This window comes from Amphiura filiformis, chromosome 3, assembly GCF_039555335.1.
Source record: "Amphiura filiformis chromosome 3, Afil_fr2py, whole genome shotgun sequence".
NCBI lineage: Eukaryota > Metazoa > Echinodermata > Ophiuroidea > Amphilepidida > Amphiuridae > Amphiura > Amphiura filiformis.
In genome coordinates, this window is record NC_092630.1 from 5,368,112 (window position 1) to 5,392,271 (window position 24,160).

A 24,160-nucleotide genomic window follows, 5' to 3' on the forward strand; every position below is an offset into this window, starting at 1 on the left:
ATTTCATACACAAGAAAAATTCCATGACTTTTGCTATTTTTATAACAAAATTGTCACTAAAAGTGTTGGAAAATACAAGCTAATATAAATATGTCAACCCACAAGAAAAATGAAAACATCTGAAAGTACTGCGCATTGTACGCGTAGTGCGCGCCCGTGCATTAGACACAATCAATGCATGTTTTAGATTTTTCTAACACTTGCTCTGATTGGTTCTCGCTATCAAAGAGTGTATGAAATGTACATTCAACACTATTTTGGCCCATGATCGTAAAATGGGTAAATTTTGGTGGAAAATAGGCTCTGTTTCCCTTTTCTCTTGCTTTGCCTTCCCGATTTTCTCTTTCCATTTTTTATAAATTATAAGGGAGACTTTTCTTCCTTTCATTTTTTTATGTTTTCTTCACTATCAGTTGTACTTTTCAGTCACTGGTTCGCATCCTCCTAAGGAATCCACTGTACTGCATCCTCATCATATTGGTATATTCATCACCTGTTCTCCTCATTATTGGTCTCTGTTTCTTCATTTCCTTGTTGTCTTGCCTCCTGTTAATTGAATCACAGATTTTTCAATTAAAAATATGTAAGGCTATGCAACATGTTTAAAGTTCATACTACCATTATCCTGCACAGTAGCATTGTTTTGCATCAAAAAATGTCAGTTAATCTTTCACGGTGGCAGCACCCCTTTAGAAATGTCTTACTTAAAGGTACATTCAGAGATTAAGTTAAATATAATCAACAAAAAAAGAAAGGGTATTCTTAGCCAGTAGCAATTATGTGGAAAAGTGAAGGGGATATATGTTGGCATAGCATACAAGCAGTGATGTAGATTTCTTTTTGGCATTGGGGGGATGGGGTTGAAATTTTTTTCTTTAAGTATAGTGAATCTAGCACCTTTTGGCGTCAGAATAAGCTTACGGTACAAATCGCGCACAAAAAATTTGCTATATTAAAGCTAAACTGGGGAAATATGGTGCAAAAGTGGAATAAATCTATACAAAGTGCACAAAAAATGACACCTTTTTGGCTAAAATGCTCAAATATGACATTAATTTGGTCAGAAACCCACATACAGGCATCAACATTGGGGGATTATTGTATGGACCATCCCCCTATCAAAATATTGGGGGTGATTTATACCCCCCATCCACCGGGATCTACGACTAGTTAGTAAAGAAGCGAATAATAATAATAATGTCGTAAAAGAATATTTATTACACAAATTTTCGGGCCTCGCCCTTCGTCAGGCGGTTCTTGAACCACTAGTTTTGCCTGCTTTCGTCATCACTGCCTTGGGTGATTAGACAAGAAATACCATTCACCTTTTACAATATATTGACTCCGATAAATAACACCACATGGTATTCCAATAAATCAACCATCATCAATATTTCATAATCAAGTGCTAATTATCATTAATTAATGAGTTATCTTACCAATTGGAGAAAATCAATGAGTTTATTAGAGTCCATTCCTGTTGCTATATCAATGACGTCAGTGGGTACACGATAGCTATTATAAGGGCTTGGTTGAACGGAGGTGCCGCTCTCTACTATTCTCACCAGATCCTGTGGGTAATTAGAGTACAACAATATTAATATACACTACTTTTATTCACTAATAAACATACAAACAATATATACCTCTAGTAATATGTGTACGAACAATGCAATTACCGGCTAGTAATAAGCATACAAAATGTACAAACAATGCAATTATAAGTCAATTATTAGTATACAACACAACAGTGTCCTTAATTGAATACCTGAGTGGAAGAAGGGCCCAACTCCATCAAAACTGTTTTTGAGATATTAAGAAAAAACTGAATATTTGGAAAAGTTTTATAGACAGAATGTTTTCATCTTCAGGAGACCTATAATACATGAACATACAGTATTACATACATTCGAAATCATATATGATGTTTCCATGGCAACGGTACAGGTCTTAATACGAGCTGGAGTTGGGCCCTTCTTCCACTAATATACTGCAAGTGCCAGTTCCGTAAGCAGATGTGTTATAAAAAGCTACAGAAATTCGGAAATTATCCATTAATTGCACAAGCAGAAGCATATAATATGTTAGCAAGAAAGTTTATTGTAGTGAAAAGCAAATTTCATGGATGAACAAAATTCCTCTTTAACCCAATATTTGTGGTAGAAGGGCCCAACTCCATGGAGTTGGGCCTTTCTTCCATGAAAACCAGGATTAAGTGTACGTGGAAGACTATTTGGAAAGTGGATTTTGGCTCATCTTTCACACACAAGGAAGAACAGTCTGCTGGCAATAAAATGCTGGGTCTAACTCATTTTTGTAAAAAATTGGAGTTGGGCCCTTCTTCCACTCAGGTATTCAATTATTTTATGCATGGTACTATATAATAGGCTACAGATGTCAGTAATTATTGAATAAGGATGCACTTTCTCAGAAATGATCAAAATACTAATAAAACATTTATGAGGTAGCTACCTCAATATTGGAGGTGCTTGTAAACTATTACTAATTCATACCAGATGAAATTGATTTATTCAAAAGGGAGAAAGGGGGGGTACTCAAGCTTGATTTGGTGTGCCACTGAGAATTTGAAAGTGCCAAAAGTGGACTCATCATTAGACCAATTTTTCATGAAATTTGAACCCATTAATATACCAAAAGTCGGTAATTTGTACCGAAAGTATTTCCGATACTTGCACTAAAACAACATATGTACTACTGCTAAAACGTTTGTCTGTATCTTTTTTGAGGTTGTGTCTGTCTATATGTATCTGTACATACTGTTAAATCTGGCGTGTCGTCCTCGGCTGCATCACCATCTTCCAACTGTAATTCTTCTCCACACAATTCAGACCATTCAAACATCAACCCATCTGTCACTTCACCAAATGGATTGAAATCTAGTAACATTATCTTTTCTGAAAAAAGAAAAGCAAATGCCAACAAATGAATGATTGATCAATCAATCATGCAAAGGATAAATCAATGTCATACTCACTAACCCACTTAATCACTCACTAACTTGCTAGCTCACCCCTCAATTCCTTGTTTGTCCACCAGTGGTGTAGCATGGGTAATCATATTTGAATGGGGGGCACCGACCATGACGCGACGCCACAGTCATCCACTCCCTCCCTACCCACTCACCAACCCAACCACATACCCACCTGGGTCTGATCTTCGCAAGCTTTGAGACATACTAGTTTTTTTTATTATTGGCCTAATCATCTTTCATATCTAGCTAGCCAGAAAGAAGACTCTCAATCTATTGATTGTTAGAGGAATCAGAAAATGGCTAATTTGAATAGTCTAAAATGTTTGTAAGAACTGAATCACTCCTGTCAGAAGACTGATTTTCTAACCCTATTTTAAATTTACAGAGAATGTATATTGTGGTGTGGGCCCTTCAAGGAAAAATCTCACTCATACATGTACTCCCCATTCCAGAAAAATACAGCATTCATTTTTGGGATTAAAAAAATATATTATCAAGTTCTGCTAAATGAAACATAGCTCAATCATAATCATTCGTTTAGTCCTAACTGAAGATAAAAGAAAAAGTTTTACTAATTACTTGAAAAAAGAGCCAAACCCATGCATTTCGGCATGTTTTCTGACAATCGAGTCACAAAAATCACAGACTTGGAACAAGTCTAAGCATTCAAAATCTTGAGTACGGTATATGCCGAAATTTTGCGCTAATTTTCACTTTTTTGTGTTACTTTAATTAAATGGTTGGTTATAAGAATGAAACATGTCTTTTCCAAAATTTAGAATGCATAAACTGAAATTAGTCTTAGTACAAGTCTTTGGGCTTCATTGTCACTACATACGAAAAACACCCTAAAAATGCATGTTTTTGGCCCTTATTTCCAAACATTGGCTAAATATTAAAAATTGACCATTATTGCTAGTTAGGACTATAAGGATTAGGATATAGCTATGTTTCATTTGGCAAAACAGGATAATATTTTTTTATTCAAAAAATTAGTTCTCTATTTTTCTGGAATAGGGAGTAGTTCCTGTGAAGAGGATTACAATGTTACATGTATAGGGTCCACAACTTATAAGTTCCCCCCTAATACTTTTTAAAATAAGTCAAAAAAATATTTTACAAAATGTAAAAATTTGTTTTACACATGTGGACCAATTTGTAGCGTCACACATCATTGCGTTCAGTCACAATGGTTAATTGTGCAAGAAAAGAGGCTGTTTTAAAAGTTGCACCTGAGTCCATAGCAGTCTGGTTTTCTTTAACAAACACATGAATAGACCTGGTTGACTGTATTGTTTGACAGTTGAATCCTATGGACTCAGATGCAACTTTTAGCACTGTTTAAAACGGTGTCTTTTTTTACACAATGAACCATTGTGACTGAACATAATGACGTGTGACGCTATATTTGGTCCGTATTTGTAAAACAAACACGGCTACCCTTACCTTTTACATGTTTGCATTTCTTTAAATATTTTTCGATTTATTCTAAAAAGTATTTAGGGGGGAACTTATAACTTGTGGACCCTATATTATATACTTACCTCATTTTTGAAATAAACGTCAAACACATCTGAAAGAAGAAAAAGACATGCATAATTAATAGTAGAGAGAGTGTGGCCTAATGGTTAGTGTACTTGACTTTAGCACATGAGGTTTCTGGTTCAATTCCTGACAGTCGAGATTTGCTGGGGTATGGATTTGGAAAAAAAGCTGAAATTAATTGGCAACATCTGTAGATTGAATTGTAAATGAATAATGAAAGTACTATTTCCTTCAGAGGGAGGAGGGGACGTTAAGCTGCCGCTCCCATACATGTATCTCGCAGTCAATTTTGCTGTTTGGACAGTCACAATCAATGTACAGACAGACAATGGGCTATTCCATTTGACATCAACAATCCCCCTGTGAAAGATTTTGGAAATATCTTTCACAGGAGCAGTATGAATTTCAAATGGAATGAACACATTAAAGTTTTTGTCAGAGAAGAACAGCACTTGTATACATTTTGAGAGCATGCAGTGCGTAATTTACACGGAAGTGGGGTTCTGATTGGCTGAATCAATCGTCTGACAATCATAGCAACAGACTGATAATCTGATTGGCCGATTGTGCGTCAAATCGTTGGTCGGTGCAGATCGGCGTCCATGAAGTGAACACAAAGCTCAGCGTATGTCGCTCATTAACAGGGCGCTCGCATCAATCTGAGCAAGGGACTGCCATTCTTCTCTGAAACCCAGTGTAAGTGGCTCCATTTGAATTGCATACACCCTCTGAGAAAGATTCAACCTGAATCTTCCACTGAGGGAGGCCAAGTTTCAATTGGAGCTGCTAAAGGATTCATTCTATTTAAAATTCATACTCCCAATGTGGAAGATATTTCCCAAATTTTCCACATGGGTAGTGTGGATTTTAAATGGAATAGCCCATATGGAGGATAAACTGATTCTGATGTTCAATACACAGCTGCGCTTACCTCGGCCCAAAAAAGAACCATCCGATTTCCCGCAATGACCTCATAAAAGTTATTATTGTCTAACAGGTAAAACAATGTTGGCAACACATATGTTTACATGACAGCATGCAACACCAATAGGTAGCATTTACTGACCATATACAGGGCGTATTTATGCACAGATGGTAGGATACCGGAAATATCCAGTCACTAAATTGGGTTTCTCATGATAAAATAAAATCACAAGAATCTACCTGGGAGGTATGATACATTTGTTTAATAGTATTTCCTGGAAAATGGTCATCCTGCTACGACCACATGGCCAACTGCTCTTATCAGTATCAAACAGATCGACTGCTCAGTGCCAGAAGTGGGCAAGTGCAATAGCTGCCATGCGTAGCTGCCATGTGTAGTAGTACAATATACTGTGTGTAAATGGTCAAATGTTCACAGGGCAGCTATTGCACTTATCCACTTCTGACACTGAGCAAGCATTCAAGATGTCAAATGGTACTTACAATCTTCATCGTGGAATTTTCCCTGGATGTATTTTCTGTGAAAATTGCATATTCTACCTCCTATATGTTCCTTCATTGATTGCAAGACTGGAAAATATGTAGTAGGGTCCCTCTGTGATATACCTGTAATGAAATGAGAAATTCCATATTAACAGCATGAAAACTACCTGCCAATTGGCCCAATCAGCAACATTGTTAGAATAATTTTACCATGCAAAAAAATTGGGGTGAATTATTTGCAAAGCTCCATTCTGATTGGCGATTAAAGTGAAGATATCATGTAATTGACCAATCAGAGGAGATGTTAGATCGGCAGGTAGTGCTCGGGGGTTAAAGACTTAACATGAAAAGACTTACATGCTCAGTCCAACCTCACTAATCCAGACCCCGGACCTCACTTATATGATATGGCTATCCCAGTTATGTGGACAATCTTCAAAGGAAAACATGTTTTTGCATAACATGGCACACTGTTTTATATGCTGTGTCACTGTGTTAAGGGCTGGGGTATGAACGTTTGGACAGTATTTATTGTGGGACATTAGAGCACATCAGACATATCGAATTGCATTCTGAATACGAGGAAATGTCCTTCTGATATCAAATAATTTTGATTTTTTTAAATTCGCAATGTAATGGCAAATGATTAAAAATTGATATTTTTGATATTTAACAGTACTCGAAATAAACTTTATAAATCTGATGATTTATACTTAAAGTGTATGTAGGTGGGATGAAAAGCCGACGATCAATTGAAAATTTTGACCTTTCGTATTGAAGATATGAATTTTTTCCCCAAAACACCAAAGAAAATTAGGTCTTTTGGGAAAAAAATCCATAATCTTCAATATGAAAGGTCAAAATTTTCAATTGATCGTCGGCTTTTCCTCCCAGCTACATACACTTAAGAAATATATCATTAGATTTATAAAATTTACTTCGAGGACTGTTATATATCGAAAATGTGAAAAATATCAAATTTTAATAATTTGTCATAAAATTTGTATTATATCGTGAATTTCAAAAATGAAAATTATTTGATATCAGAAAGACATTCTTCGTATTCAGAATGCAATTGATATGTCTGATGTGCTCTCATGGCCCACAAAAAATACTGTCGAAACACTCATTCCAGATCCCTTAATAACTCAAATAGCATATTTTCAGTGTTGCATATAGTCTACAATGGTACATCCATATCAAAAGGATGTACTTGTTGGCTGCTACATGTGTCTCTTTTCACATCCCAGATAGGAATAAATAAATACCAGGCTCATGTCAAGTGGAGGTCACTTCAAATCATCCCCAAAGTCACATGGTTTAGGAATGTTCTCTGTATTCCTAGTCCATGTGCCTTGGGAATGATTAGAAGTGACCTTCACTCGAGATGAGTCTGGTATTTATTCCTAGCTATTATGTGAAAAGAGACACATGTAGCAGCCGACAAGTTCATCATTTTGATACTACCGTACTAATGTAGGTGACGCAACTCAAGTTCAAGAACACGAGGCGTTGTGACTGAAAGAGTTATAAAATACAGTTATTTAACAGATCCCACAAGTCTCTGCCATTCAGTGCGGTTTTGCGCTACTCTGAAGGCGTCCTTGACTGTCAAGTTAATGGTGTTGAGATCGCCTATGAGCTGAGCTAGATATGTGCGGCGAAGTGCTCCACCACGGCGATAGGCTTCTGTGGCCTGATTGTTAGGATGGAGAATGATGGAAAGTGGCAGTTCCGGTCTCCTTATTTGCGTGGCCCACAAGCCGTCAATGTCGCGGGTGCAACTTTTGCCCGGGCATACAGATTGTCGTTTGATAGGCGATCTGGAAAATGCACTCCAAGGCAGTAGCGCATCAGGGCGCGGTGAGAAGCGTCAATAGAATTGCCCAATGTGTCTGTGATAACCAAAGCTTCACAGTTGTATAGGAGAACAGATTCGACAGTGGACTTGAAGAGTTGCATTTTGGCGCCATCACTGGCCGTACTATTCCACACAGTGGTAAGTCGCCGAGCTGCGACCCATGCAACCTGTCTCCTTCGCTGGAAAGCACTAGTGTTATCTGCCACGTTACAGCCTAAGTAATTAAAGTCATCGCAGACCATCAGGGTGGTACCCGATGTCGTGTGAATGTCCATGTGAGGAGTGTCGCCAATTTTGATATGGATATACACACATAGGTAAACCCATAGTCAAGATACTTACCTATTATGTTATCATGTTTTACAAACACTCTAAATTCCATAGCTTGGGAGACGTCCACCCACTTCCTCAATATAAGCTGCAAATATACACAATTCATAATAAAACAAATTGTAAACTTGTAATAATTCTAAATTCGCCAGCGAAGTGGTTACATAACTCCCTGGTAACTGGATCACACACCTTTTGGAATTGATAGTACATGCCTTAGACTTTGTGTTGCGATCATTTCGATCGAGGTGCAGAACTCAAAAGCGTGATCCAGTTGAGTGATAATCGGATTACACGTAACACTTCCCTGGCGAATTGATATTTCTTTTCTCAAATACAGCTACATAGTGTGTGATATGGTTGGTTCATTCTTAAAAGGGCATTTTGTGATCCACAGCATCATCCCCTCACTTTTCTCAAAAAAAAGTTGAGATTTTTATATCACTGGAAACCTCTGGCTACATGTTTATGTACAAAAAATGTCTTCAGTGCAGATTAATTCGTTTAGCAAAGATATCGTGAAATTTGAATTTCGTTCTGGTATACAATCACAACACATTGTCTATGGAACAATGTGATACACATAATCATGCATAATTGACAAATGCAAAATCGGAATCAATGAACTGTAATTTTGGGAATAAGCTTTTTTGTGGATATCTACTGAAAAATGTCATAAAAAGAGGATGCTAGGATCACAAAATACTCCTATAAAATGTAAAACAAAGTTCATCTGTATTTCATATATGCAGCAGTTTTTCTATTCAAATGACATCTTACCTCAAATTGAACTTCATCTGATGCTGTTTCATCATCTTCACAAGAATCAAACCTGCAAAAGAAAAAAAAAAAAAAAAATGATTGGGTAATCTGAATATTTCTTTAAACTTAGAAAACTATTTGAAATTCATACTCCCCCTGTGGTAGATATTTCCAAAATCTTCCACAGAGGGAGTGTGGACTTTAAATAACTAGCCCATTTAGAAAGAGGCAAGTTAATCTCAAATGACGGGTAATCTTAATTAAACTTGTAACTAACACACTCCGCCAACCATTTGATATAGCACCCTCTAACAATTTGTGAATAATTTTGTTAACATGTTAAAATATATTTTCTTACCAATGAAATATGAGTGTGAGCTCCCTCTCATAGGAACAACAAGTTGTAGTAAAACTGCTGGCATTATGTAATTGAAATTCATTACATAATGTAAAACAGGGAAGCAAAATTGCTATCAAACACAAGTGGGGTTTAATTTGCCATATGACATTAAGACTTTAACATCGTTGGTAATAATCAGAAATCCTCCATTTCCAAAGCTACATTGCTCACTTTGTTTTTCCAAAACAAGAGCATGGTATAAAATGGTGGGATGACTTCCTCTTTGTACATGTGTGTGTCACAAGTTCAAATCTAGGGAATAGGTTTTCAATTATATTTGCTAGCAGGCCACAGATGGCCAAATCCATTTCAAAGATGTGTGTTTGAGGGCCAAATACACCTTGTTTTCCTATGTTTACTGTACATTTCAGAGATGCTTGAGGGCCATTCTTAGTCAGCGGGAGTGATCTAGTTTGTAGACACATAATCTGATTGGACAATTGCATGATTTTGGGTGCCGTAATCAGGCCGTAGGCGACCCCACGTTATCAGGAGTGTTGATAACGTGTAACACGCGTGTAGAGGTGCGTGTATGTATTGCGTTGTATGCGTAGACAAGTGCGGAATACATGCACACGCTAGCAGTACGCGCAACAGAATATGTGAAGTTATAAACAAGTTTCGTTCATTTTATAATAAGGGGAGTTTTTATGACGGTAACTTGGTTTTTGCTTAAAAGATAGCTAGATGTTATTTTAATAACTGTAAAGAATGAGAACAAATGATAGGAATTTTTGTTTTTAACATCCTCTACCTATGATAGACGACAGGCAGGTCCAATATTTTATCATGCAGCCGGCATCCACTACGATTTATTCTCTAAATCACGATTGGTCCGCCAGCCAGATCTGGCTTGCAGGCCACTGAGGGCCAAATACATTTCAAAGATCTGTTTTTGAGGGCCAAAATACTTTGTTGCTAAGTTTACAGTACATTTTCAGATGGCCAACCACATTCAAGGGCCAACCACGATTGGTCCGCACGCCAGATCTGGCTCATGGGCCACAGAGGGCCAAATACATTTCAAAGATCTGTTGTTGAAGGCCAAATAGAATTAGTTGCTATGTTTATTGTACATTTTCAGAAAGCCATTCAAGGGCCAACTACAATTCACTCGGTCAGACATCCGGGAACATTGTCCCCTTCGCACAAGCGCGCGCATAGCAACCAGCTCGAGAAAGGGAAACTGCACATGCGCACACTGGTTTTATAAGTCTATTTCCCCTTTGTGACATCAGCCCGACTAAGAGAATTGGTCCGACAGCCAGATCTGGCTTGCGGGCCGCCTATTGAAAACACCTGATCCAGAGTGACTTTTAAACCACAAATGAAAAACTTACGGACAAGTTACATCATGGGTGACAAAGTCTGAGCTCTTAAGGAGAAGAATGATATCATTTGGTGTGTGACACTTGAGTGTGTTACCACAAGCTATCCAGCTGGCATCCTAAAAATGAGCAACAAAAACAAACAATGTCAGGAATGTTTAAGTATTATCTATACTTTTTTCCTATACAGGGTGTAACAATAAAATTTGTACAATTTTGAAAATAGTATGACACAAGCATGCCGCTTATATTTTTGGTTTGATATTTATATGTCTGTCAAAATAATTTCTTTAGCCACCAGATAAGCATTGTTCCAATAAAATCGTAATTATACAAGTGAAGATATAGCCAACTATGTAACCTAGTCTTAAAACCGCTTGGGCTACTTTGGTCTAAGTGTTACAAAAGTGACTGAAATAGAGTTGAACCATGGACCAGTTGGACGGTGCTCTTATGATAGGTCGTTTTAAACAATGGGGTATTCGAAATGGTAGAAATGATTACATAATAGAATATCTCCTCAGTCACAACTAAGAACTGACATAAAAACCTCGTTTACTAGAAATCGTAGCTGCAGCTCCATACCTTCAACTCCAATTCACGTTGGAAGAGCGTATTTTTATGGTTGTTACATTAGGTATCACATGGAGTCAATCAGAAACGATAAGATAGTTTAGAGCTCATTTTCCAAACTCTAGTCTTCCATCAAGGCATACAATTACATATAACTATGATAAGTATGTAAAATTTGTTGACAGAAATGCTGGCAATAGTGGTCGCCCCAGAACAGCTAGAAGCCCAGCTGAGCTTAATTTCAAATTTTGTATTATTTGTACTTATGGGGGGGCAAAATTGATATCTCAGGGATATGAGAAATTACTTTATTTATAAGATAATTTGAAAGAAATTTCATGACTTCATTTAAAGAAATATCATATTATTATTAAGTTCATGTTAATAATATGAAGAAACACCACTTATAATTCTTTTGTGTCAGTTCTGTGATGTTTAATCACGAAAAGCGGTTCAAACTTGATATATGCTAACAAGGCAAAAGTGGCCCAACACGTTTTCTGGACGATTAAAGTAATCGGATATAACTTTTGAACCCAAGCTAGCAAAGAAACCAACTAAACGTCTTCTATTAGCCAAGATATTACTAATTCTATTGCTTATAACATTTGTGCCGTAACTCTTTTAGTGTTTTCCTGAGAAGTCAAAATGCAATTGTACAAATTTTATTGTTACACCCTGTATGAGACCTGTCCCCACAAAATGAGAGGAAAGTTGCAAATTTGTCCAGATACATATTTTCTGGATCATTAAAGGTTTATTTTGCTCCCTCACTTGGTCTTCAAAAGTCAATATTTCAACGGAGAATTCTTTTGTTTTCTATTGTTTTCCTTTTCTTCCCTTGCAACTTAATTTCCGCTCATTTTGTGAGAACAGGTATCATAAATATGCTATTGAGTTACATACTCTTGTCAAGTTTGAAGTTGCATGGCACATGACATAAAAAAAATTGAAAAAAAGATACAAGTGCGCTATGTACATGCATGACCCACAAGCCTTAGCATACTATACAGAAATTTGCTGACCCCTGTGGTCCAAACAATACCATATATGTGATTCGATCAAGCAAAATGAGTCTGATGTTGATCAAAATCAAAATTCAGTTTTCAATCTCATTATATAAGCCATTCTCAGAGCTTTATTTTGCTGAAAACCCCATCATAATATTAGACTTATGGTTCCAGAGATATGGCCATTTTAGTGTTGCTCAGAACAACAAAATACAAAGGAAATTGGATACTACTATTGATTATATCTCAAAATCAATATTTCCGATATCCGACTCATTTTGCTTGATTGCATCACATATAACATTTACCTTCACTCGGATACTTGCAGCTAGTAAGAAGCGCACACCCTATACATATGATACCACAATAATGTCAATAAACCATCGCATCCAGGATCAGATACCCAAGTTCTCATACGGGTAACCAAGACAAGCATGGACAGCCTTGTGGCCATAACTGCTTGCTAATTTTTGCTTTCACTATCTCGTCCATAGGCACTCAGTGCACGATTTTGAGTGAAAATTGTACCGAGCGTATTTTTTTTGTTGTTAAATGTTGTATGTTGTAACTTTAGGCCGAGGGCACTGCACCTCACGCTCTGCGTTTAGCAGTGTCCTCATCCATCTCATTGACGTTTTTCATAAAAATAGTTGCTTTTTCCATTATATTATTGTATATAAAATACATCATTATTGTATCTCATTGTATCATAATTATATTGTTGTATAATGAATGGATGAAATAAATTGATTGATTGATTGATTTGCCGAAGGGAATTTCAAGCTACAATCCAGGAAAAAAATAGTTGGCACACTTGCACTAAACAATGGAAATGAGTGCCCTATCAAAATTGGAGAGGCGAGTGATACATGCATGCAATATATGTGAAGTACAGACTCCCCCTCTATCTCACCCTTCCCCACTCCCCATCTTTCAATGTAGGAGGGTCTCAGGGACCTGTTGACAACATGGCTTGGTCCAACATTGAATTGGAGGAGCGGGGGCAGAGATATACCAAAAGACAAGCAAAGTGTCCCAACCTTTTTTTCCTGGATTGTAGCTCAATTATTTCACAAGAACAAGCAGGGACTTGGTCATCCTGTTTATCTCACCTTTGGACAGCTCCAGTTAAGCTTTGGAAAGACAGCACCTCCAAGACTGTGTAGAGCATTGTGAATGGATTGCTGAAGATCAGGGAAAGATGGTACCTGAAATTGGAATGATCAATGTCATCAGTCAGTAGATTCCAATTGTACAGTAAGTTTGACATGAGAATGGGAAAACTGAGTGAACCTTTATTATTACAATTTAAATTTACATTCTATACTTCAAATTGAATAGCAACACACACATGGTAGCATCCAAACTCGTCTAGTCAACTTCTTTGGGCACAACACATACCTGTCTTTGTTCATCATTCTCTTCTTGTTCATCATCCGCTTCATCATTCCTTGAGTGGTCCCTGAAAGAATATCAAGGATTTGGACATTTATGATATGGTATCTTGATGAAAAATATGGGAAGTGGAGATCAATGTTTTTTTATAGTTGGGCTATTAGACAGTATGAGGATTCCAATAATATGGATTAAACCTAATTATCAAAATAATTCAAAATGTATCATTGAATTGGGTCCAATTTTAAACTGAATGATATCACTGTAATATAATGGTATATACTGGTCACATTGGTCAGAGGCTCCAGAAGATTTTTGACATGGGGGGGCATCAATATGAGGCCTGCTCTGAAGCATGAAACGCCAAAGGGGTGTGTGTGGGAGGGGCCCCCACTAAAATTTATTGAGGGTGCCAGGCCCCTTATTCCGGTTCTGGAGCCACTGCTGTGTTTGTTTGTTTGGTTTTTTTTCATGAAAAACTCCAAACAAAAAATATTTGATTACGGTACATCATTTTCACAGTGGTCCATATTACAGCATATGGGATGCTATAATGTACATAGGTAAAAATGGTCAACATTAAAGTACTGTACTAAAGTTGCATGAATGGGACCATTTCAGATGAGATCTACACCCCCTATGGAATACTTGACCTTAATCTCACACACAGGGAGTGTGAATTTCAATTGGGGTTACCTGCATGGGCAACTCCATTTGAAATCTACACCCCCTCTGTGGGAGATTAAGGTAATGTCTTCCATAGGGGATGTATAGATTTTAAGTGGTAAAGCCCATTGTCATATTTTACATACTCACCCCTCAGGTAGAACTATTCCATCTTCATTTAGGTAATCTATGAACTCCTTCGGTAATGATATAATCTTGCTGTTAAAAAAACAAAAACAAATATTATTTCAATACTGGTATGCAGTGTTCGAAACTGAAAGTGAAAACCTGTTATAATAACAAGTTTGTACTCTGGTAATCGCGAATGTGAGAATTTCCCCACAACCACATGTGTACTCATAACACGGGCACAGTTCATGCTTACCACAATCGGCATTCGGGTAATGCGGAAGTAGTAATTGCGCACGTGATTGATTGTTGTGTGAACGAGTGATGACTCATCGGATACAAAGGGAACTTCCCCCCGTGATGCATAAACTGTTTTTTTTTGTATCGAGGGGCTTGATAAAGTTTCACATTTTAAATATTACCATTGCCTAAAAGATACAAAGGTGAGTTTTGGCTACTGATTTATGGTTGTCCGGTGGACAACTGAATCAGTATTTTTGGTTGTCCGGCGACTTTTTTAGTTGTCCCGGGCCAACAGACAACCAATATTTCGAACGCTGCTGGTATGTACTCCAGAAAACAATAGCAATTAGGTGCCCCGGTGGGTTCACTCTCCACTGACAATGTGTACGCATGATGGTTCCAATTACAGGTACTTTTCAAGAAATGTCCATGGAATTTTCGAGGACAAAATTGTTCGCGATTGTCCAAATTAGGGTTGTTTTGGAGCAAAATTGTCCTTGAAATGAAAAATAGGGTGTATTTCGTTCGGGGTTTTACCGCTACAGTTTTTGTTTTTTTGTACTTTTTCTGTCCGTTTTTTAATAGTTCACACAAAATAGGGTATATTTTCTATAAAAAAATATCCTCATTTCCCTGTGAAATAGGGGAAAAATTCAAAAGTGTCCTTGAAATGGTAAAAATAGGGTATTTTTTTCAGAAAAAATGTACTTGATTCCCCATGATAATGGGGTGAAATGAAAATGCGTCCTCGAAATAATAAAAATAGGGGGATTATTTGGGGGTAAATTGTCCTTGATTTCGCCCAAAATAGGGGGTAAAATTGCTACAAATGTCCTTGATTCCCCGTGAAATGGGGGTCATTTTCAAATCCTGGAATGGTCATACGTCCTACCTTTAAATACAAACTGAACCAACCGGGTTAGGTGCCTGGCACTAAAAATAAAAGCAGAATTCCTTTTTGATACAATCAGACAGGGTATATGTACTTTGACTTTAAGTTGATGCATCAGGCATGTGCACTGTACACAATGCTGGTGTTCACTCAATCGGTCTGTCAATAGTAGGCAATATATATAGTAAACATCTCAAAAATAGTAATTAACCCCTTTAAATAATGCCCATTATTCAAAAACGGGCTACTGTATTACAAATCTGTAAAATGCGTCGGAAGCAGAATTTATTTCTGCACATTTTGACACCTCATTTGTAGCAATTGACTAAATATTGATGTCACAGCATACGTGTAATTGTAAATCAATGTAAGTTACCCAAGATTTGAAAGTTGCAGTAAATTCTAATGATTTGCATTCAGTATAATGGAAGGAAATCTGTGTAATGATATCTGAGTGTTTTTGTATTGTTGTATATAGTGCAACTTTCAAATCTGGACCTCACTATATAAAATTGACCGGTGTTTTATTGTTAGTTGTGGAATGATGCAACTTTCAATTCGTCGCTGATTTGGCATACTGTCGTATGATGAAAAATGCCGAAATTGAGAAAATCGCATTTAAAGTTTTTCCAATTTTTGAAGACCCACTGGAGAGCACCAAAGTAAAATATGTTTATTATTATCAAAGAACATAATCAATAATATATTTGTCTTTGTTCCCAACATAATACAAACTATTTATTCATTCACTAATTAGAAGTAATTAATCTGCAAACTCATACGGCAGTACATGTATGCCAAAATATGCACAATTTGACAACCTATGTAAAAATATATGATACGCCATGTGATACGACAGTATATGCCAAAACAGTAGGAAACTGCAGATACACGGTGGCCTATGGTGACTTATCATGATACGACTGTATGCCAAAACACAGAATGAAGATTTAGGGGGGGGGGGGTTACATAAAAACATGTCGTATCATACAGTACTAATTAGTGCCATATCTCATTAACTAATTACATTTAGGTCTCAAAACTTTGTGAATATATATAGAGTTTCATTCATAGATTTTGAAAGTTTTATAACTCATTTTGCCCAAAAATTGTCATACGACACTATGCCAAAACAGCGACGAATTGGTTGTTACTGGTACTATGTTAGACATTTGAAAATTATTTTTGTGGCATATTGGATCTAGGGATGAATAAATTTGCTTTGCATTCTAGTTTCAATGAAAATCAACCTTATTTTAAAATTGCAGTGCTAATAAATACTTTTTGCATTGCAGAACGTTTTTTTTAAAATCAATCATGCTAAAGAAGATATAATCATCATCATCATCAGTCGGCTGCGGAGCAGGCGACTACAAGCTTTCTCCAACTAATCCGATCTTGGGCAAGCGAAACAATTTTGTTTGGCTGCAGCATCCCTTCAGTATCTCCCAGGAGGTGCTGAACACACTGTAAGTACAGTGTGCGCGGCCGTCCCGGTTTCCCCTTCCCATGTGGTGGAATATAAAGCGCATATTCTTTCACAGGCTCGCCATCTTCAAGACGCAGTATATGGCCGAGAAATTTGAGTTGATGAATCTTGACTCTGGCAACCAGTGGAGTGGTGTTGGTCAGGTTGTAGATGGTTTCGTTTGGAATCCGATCCACACGCTTGATGTTTAACATGACTCTGTAGCAAGATGTTGCAAATGCATTGATCTTGTTTTCCATGTCCTTGGTAATTATCCATGACTCGCACCCGTACAGAAAGACAGTAATACACGTTGTCTGAAACAGCTTGATTTTTGTTTCGATTGGCAGGGACGGGCTTTATTATAATAAAATACATCAATTTCTGGTGTTTATATTTTGAGTTACTGTGTTATTTATAAACTTCATACCCCTGGGTACTCATGCTCGTAGGCAAACTTTAAAAGCATCAACTTTTGCATCTCATCTCACAAACTTTTCAGAGCAAAAACACCCTTTTTTTTAGCGATTTCATGAATTTTTTGCCCCATAGTTACAATGAGAACAAAATTATCATTTCATACCTTTATTTGGTAGACAGAAACATGTGTACATACAGGTCCCGAAACTGTAAGGTTTGTGCATTTTTATGAATGTTGATATAAATGCACATTTGTGCCCATCCACCACAAACTGGTCGTAAAGTCGGCATTTTCCATTTTGAGATAATCAAAAACAGTATTGGATTGCTATGTAAAATATATTAGGAATTTAACCTTTGATGAACCATAACTTTACTTCTAGATGTCCCATCAACCTGGTTGAGGTGTCATTGTAAAGCTGAAAGTGCATTCTTTCAAAATCTGCAATAAACAGAAAATGATCTAGAGCCGACTTTACTACCACTTTGTGGTGGATGGTCACAATTTTATTTTACTTGATTAAACTATAGATGAAGATCCGGACTTACAATTTCATGAATGTGTAACATGTGAATTAAAAAAAATTCCCTGTTTTTACTGCATTTACCATGTAGACTACATACATCGAATGTATGGAGCCGGTATATAGACCAAAATCAGTATAAATTTGACAACTTGGGCTTCCTAGCTTGGAATTACCCTATCCAGAATCAGAAAATGTATTAATTAAATTAAAAATGCGTTGAAATTTATAGGCCTAATGCGTTAGCCGTTGGAAAACGTCAACACAACATTTTTGACTTTGGCTTCAAATGACGAATACTTCGCAACACTTCCAAATATGAAGTCTAGCAGCAGTAGCACAAAGGGCAATCTGAAAAGAAGTTGCTCACCAGTGCTGCTGTGTGTGGCCTGGGCAATAATTATGAGCCGGGGTATATTTGATCTCATGTACCAATACCTTGTGTATTGGTACATGATTCAAGCGGGTATACTTCAGCAATAGCTTAATAAGTGGTCGTTTTTACTCTTTTCAAAACGTCACATGTACACCAAATACAGCCCCGAAATGGTCTACTTTTAGCGTGCCTTAACTCCGAAACAGTTTAGTCAAAGTTAAAAATGCGATCCCCAACCCTTTGCTTACCTTGGACGAATTTGCAGTATTTTCCGCTAGCTCCGTGTTGAAAAATGTCCGGTACTTGCCCGGTACAAACATAGAAATGGCCACATTTGCTTCAGTCCTGGTATGAATATTTCTTCCGTAATCCAATGGTTCCAACGTGGGCATCACGATGATAGTCTCCTACACAACCAGATTGTGTCGGCCTGACCACGCCTGGCTCGTCGATCCTAAAAGTGAGGACAGCGTGAGCTCTTACCTGCGTAAAAGTCTGTTCGACAAAGGCAATAAGGATGATTGACAGCGCCGTTCATTGGGCGGAGCCATTATATTACGTCATGACAGCAGACAGTTTGCGCTGTTCGCTGACCTTGACTGTTCGTCACGTAGACATACCGTGACCTGGGTACACATACAAAGCTGGGGGGATGCGACTGCGGCCGCCATTTTGACACGCGGTATCTACTCTTCAGAAAAATTACTTTTGGTGACGTTTTATATCAAACAATTTTCAATAACGGATTTCTACTAGGATTTCAATTTTTTATTAATGAAGGTGCATGTAGTTTTGAGGAATAACACGGGATGTTTCGAGTTTTATTTCAACTGGTGGTGTAGGAAGGTGAGTGAATTCGTGAATGAGGCCGGGGATTGAGGTTTCGTTGTTTCAACGATCCGATAGTAGGAATCCTACTGTAGGATACGAAACGTAGGCTAAAAATGTCTAATGACGCCATGTTTACATGAAAACATTAGCTGTTGCGAGGTCAGTGTCGTTGAATTCGTTACCTAAATTCCTTTCAGGATATTCTGATTTCACTTATTTATGATGTGTACGAAAATTCACCATATAAACTCAAAAGTGTGAATGCAAGCTGTTATTGCTGACAATAGAAACATTGTTGCAAAGTCATTAAAAACAGGTATGTATTACAGACGTACTTTGGCCGAAACGAGATACAGGCCAGTTAGGCAGTCTAGGGTAGGTATAATACCAAAAAAATTGAACTTTTTTTGATTCTCATCAAAGTAATCTCATATTAAAGAGCTAAATGAAAGAAAACTGATGAGGCATAAATGAATGTCATATGCATACGACATGTGGTTGCGGAGATATGCTAATTTGAATGGCTCAATATTTCAGCCAATTTCCTGTACAAACTTTTGTGCATGCACATATTAAAATGCTTATAGGCCTATACTGTGCATTGTGAGTACACAATTTTAAGAAACAAGCACTGTCTTGCTATTTACTGGTACTGAACTGTAAATGTAATCCTAGATTGATTGAATTTGTATTGATGTGAACATAAGGGCCTATCATTTTTCTTGGGAAGGGGGGTTCCCAAATATACAGGGGGGGGGGTCATAATTTTTTGGAAAGAAAAATAGGGGGGGTCATAAAATTTTTGATGACCAAAATGTAGGGAGTCGCAAGATGACCACAGATAGTGTGTTTATCTTATTCAAAAAGACTGAATACAATTTTAGCCTCTTCAGGGGGTACATGTAAGGTGTATCAGTGGGTGGTGGGGGAGGGGGTGTAATTTTATTGATGCTGACTTTTTGTAAATTTGGGAGCCCCATGAAAATGATAGCCCCTAATATACAAATGAACATGTATGAGTAACATTTTTGTTTTATTTCTGTTTTCTGATGCAGATTCCAGGTTTGACAGAGGATGGAAACCAGGGACTGTCTTTTGGAATTTGCAGGAGAGCATTAAATAGCTCTTCTAGAGCCTTCAAGAGCTGTTTAGAACATTTACAATAAAATGTAATGAGAGAATGGTCAACTAAGGAAAGCTAAAAATCACTCTCCTATATCCGATTTAAGGAGAGCAGTAGAGAGCGATTGCTCTCGCTCTCCTCAAAAGGCAGTCCCTGGGAAACCACAGTGAGGGCCAACAGCAAATTATGCAAAAATAAAGAAAAACTTATTCAAAAAGATGAAATTTGTGTTGAAGTGTCTTATTTTTTTTTTTTTTTTTTGAAAAACTCACGGTTTTGATACTACCCACTGAGTACACCTTTTCACTGATACAAGGGGGGTAATTTGTTTGAGGGGGCACCCTTTAAAATGTTTAATTATTATAAGCAGTAGCTGATGCATTCACCCCCTCCCCAGGAAAATGTTTTTGAGCAGGCACCCTTTGGAGCACTGGCTGGCGCATGCTCCCTATTCAAGATCATTGCGGAAACTCGAGGGCCAGTTCACTTGATCATCAGAAAGGGGTCACTCCTGCTCAAGTATGAACCCCTGCCCTCAGCTTAAGTTTTGTCTTTGAGCAGGCACCCTTTGGAGCACTGGCTGGCGCATGCTCCCTATTCCAAGATCATTGCGGAAACTCGAGGGCCAGTTCACTTGATCATCAGAATGGGGTCACTCCTGCTCAAGTATGAACCCCCCCACCCCTTCCCCCACCTTAAGTTTTGTCTTTGAGCAGGCACCCTTTGGAGCACTGGCTGGCGATGCTCCCTATTCCAAAGATCATTGCGGAAACTCGAGGGCCAGTTCACTTGATCATCAGAATGGGGTCACTCCTGCTCAAGTATGAACCCGCACCCCCTTCCCCCAGCTTAAGTTTTGTCTTTGAGCAGGCACCCTTTGGAGCACTGGCTGGCGCATACTCCCTATTCCGAAGATCATTGCGGAAACTCGAGGGCCAGTTCACTTGATCATCAGAATGGGGTCACTCCTGCTCAAGTATGAACCCGCACCCCTTCCCCAGCTTAAGTTTTGTCTTTGAGCAGGCACCCTTTGGAGCACTGGCTGGCGCATGCTCCCTAGTCCAAAGATCATGGCGGAAACTCGAGGGCCAGTTCACTTGATCATCAGAATGGGGTCACTCCTGCACAAGTATGAACCCCCGCCCTTTCCCCAGCGTAAGTTTTGTCTTTAAGCAGGCACCCTTTGGAGCACTGGCTGGCGATGCTCCCTATTCCAAAGATCATTGCGGAAACTCGAGGGCCAGTTCACTTGATCATCAGAATGGGGTCACTCCTGCTCAAGTTACCCCCCATGACGAAGCGTCATAGGAGTACGCCCCCCATCAATTTGAACATTTAGAAAATCAAATAGGAAAATGGCCAAAAAACGGCATGTGTCCCCCCCCCCCCGGCCACAGTCATTCATGCATCTATCATAGCAAAAAAATCTGCTAGCGCTATGCATGATGGGATAGGAATAGGAAAGGTCCAAATTTGCTTCTTCCCCCGACTCAAAGTCGGCACAGAATGAGAATCTATCCCAGCATCCACAGCATGAGCCCATTCAATTAGTATGTACGCAAACCATGAACATGTTCACTCACTGGCAAAAGTCGCCGAATTGCAGTACTACACAAAGTCCCCAGTTCACTCACTTTTGCGCAAGGCATCCATCCAATCTCATCAAACCAAACATTTTTATGTACAAAAAACTACCTTTATTCACCGCGTGCTCCATTTAACTTACCGCTCAACTCCGTTATTTAGATATTTGGAGAGTAATTTCCGAAAAAAATTAGATCGAAATCGTCACTTTCAAACCCACTAGAAAGTCGCCAAAATTTGCCGCGACCACGTGCGAATCATCTGACCTCTTCCGGGTTATGATCAAGTTCAACCTTTTGACTTGACCTTGTAAGCTTTGGAACTGCTTTTAACTCGGTCTAATTCCCCCCAAATTTTTTTTCAAAAACATCGCCGTAAAATTTACTACCAGTAACGAATTTTCAAAATGGCGCCGGGTGCGCGATTTCCCTATGCTGAGAGAGGCTGAATATTGCGTATGCTCAGGTAAGGAATGCTCACATACCTAGACTAGGGCCCGGGACTAGGGGGGGGGGGGCATTCCCAAATGGCTCGCCAAAATTCGCTTGCCCCCTCTCAGCCTGCCAAAAAGGAGAGAGGTAGGAGAGAATAGTGCAGTTACTGCAGTACGATTTTTGATGGTAAGCTACTATCATGAGGTATAATTTTTGACATAAAATTATTAGGGAAGCTTAAAAATTGACTATCACTGACTATTGAGTATTGGTTTTCTTCCACTTAATTACCTTTCGATGGTGATTTGTTTGAATAACTGGTACCACGACGAAAAGCTACAATTGAGAACTTGCTGCTTCTTCATCTTCACAACATGCACAGGTACGTGTCACTGTAAAAATATGGAACAAAATCGACAGTTTTCGAATGATGAAATCACGAACTTCTTGTTGACATCGGATCGTGGGAGACGGCTGTAAATAAGCTTAAAATTGGACGACAAGCTGCTTTGCACAATTTTGCGGTTTTTAAAAAGTTCACTGTCAAGCGAAAGTCTGTAAAGTGCAAATTGTCCCCTGAATTGTCCCGAAGATTCTGAACAGGTATTTAGTGCCAGCATTTTACATCGGTATAAGTCACATGCATGTGTGCAAACAAGATAAACATGGCCTGGTCACTGGTGCATTAATTTAAAAGCCCAATGAGCCTGTGCTGAGGCATGATGAGGTAAGTAAGCTTACAAATTAATATTATTTTTTTATTGACGACATAATAAAATGTCATAAAAACTTTCTTCCATATTTCAACATTAACAGAATAAACGTCCCTTGTAAAAAATGTCAATGCTGACCGACCCAAAAACGATAGCAATGAATTTGACACACTGTGAACTGAAGTTAGGGTTCGAGTACAAGGTCAAGGAACTTATACGATGTCCTCATTCACAAACTGATACTATCTGTTATTGGCGAGCGGTCCGAATTTTGAGCCATATAAGTTTACGTGGTGAACTAGGTTAAATCATCATAATCAGGATACTTCCGTATACTAAACATGCTAAATGTATGTACCCGGTATGCTAAATGCACACCTCCGACCACTAAAGATTGAAAATATTTACTTTTAATAAATCGTTAGGGAAGCTGTGTATAGTAGTAAAAGTGACATAGCTTCTTCATGTAAGACACATGAAAGTACCAGTATACATTTTATTTACAGCAAGAACTTGGTATTTATGAACGAAAATGTGGTGAATTGTGGTAATATATCTCTTTAAATCCTCATGAGCATTAGTTAATAATTATTATAAACATTTTTGCTTCTCATACCAAATTACTGTGAGCAATAAAACAACTCAAATATGTGTTGATGAATCCAAGTGCAGGCCATGCCGTTTGAGGATCAGATATTGGATCCAAAAACATAAAATTGAATGATTTACACCCAATATAATATGAATATTGATTGGTCTGTGATGAGTTTTGTTGATCCAATTTTATACAAAAATCGGGATACAAATACCGGTAATTATATTGTTTTAAAAAATAGTGCTGGTTGGCCTCAATGTAAGATGTATAAAACAAAACATTAAAACAGTGGACCGGCCCTTTAAAATCGAACAAAATAACCATGCGTTGTTACTCTTACTTGCCCCACTGTTTACGTTGCTGATTCAATAAAGCATTTCTTTCCTTTTCACTTTTAAAGGCCCATTCAGTGATTTGCTCATCCGGATGATCGTAAAAATCATCAAAATTCAGATTTTGGTACCTTTGTAATTGGCATAGATGTGCTAACATAGCCTGCTAGTGGTTCGGTCGAAAGCCGTGTATTTTAGACAAAATA

The 24,160-nt window shown here is 38.0% G+C and overlaps 1 protein-coding gene across 1 annotated transcript; it reads right to left on the bottom strand.

Annotated features, from left to right (window-relative positions):
* Window positions 1–439: 439 nt before the first annotated feature.
* On the bottom strand, window positions 440–22,795 carry LOC140147027 (translation initiation factor eIF2 assembly protein-like). Its single transcript, XM_072168799.1, has 12 exons — window positions 22,606–22,795; window positions 14,441–14,509; window positions 13,631–13,691; window positions 13,342–13,437; window positions 10,659–10,765; window positions 8,937–8,988; window positions 8,169–8,244; window positions 5,966–6,088; window positions 4,533–4,565; window positions 2,779–2,915; window positions 1,440–1,571; window positions 440–546 (listed from the first exon to the last, which is right to left on the bottom strand). Exons 1-12 carry the CDS (start codon window positions 22,677–22,679, stop codon window positions 490–492), a joined length of 1,017 nt encoding a protein of 338 aa, XP_072024900.1. The 5' UTR covers window positions 22,680–22,795; the 3' UTR covers window positions 440–489.
* Between the last annotated feature and the right edge of the window lie 1,365 nt (window positions 22,796–24,160).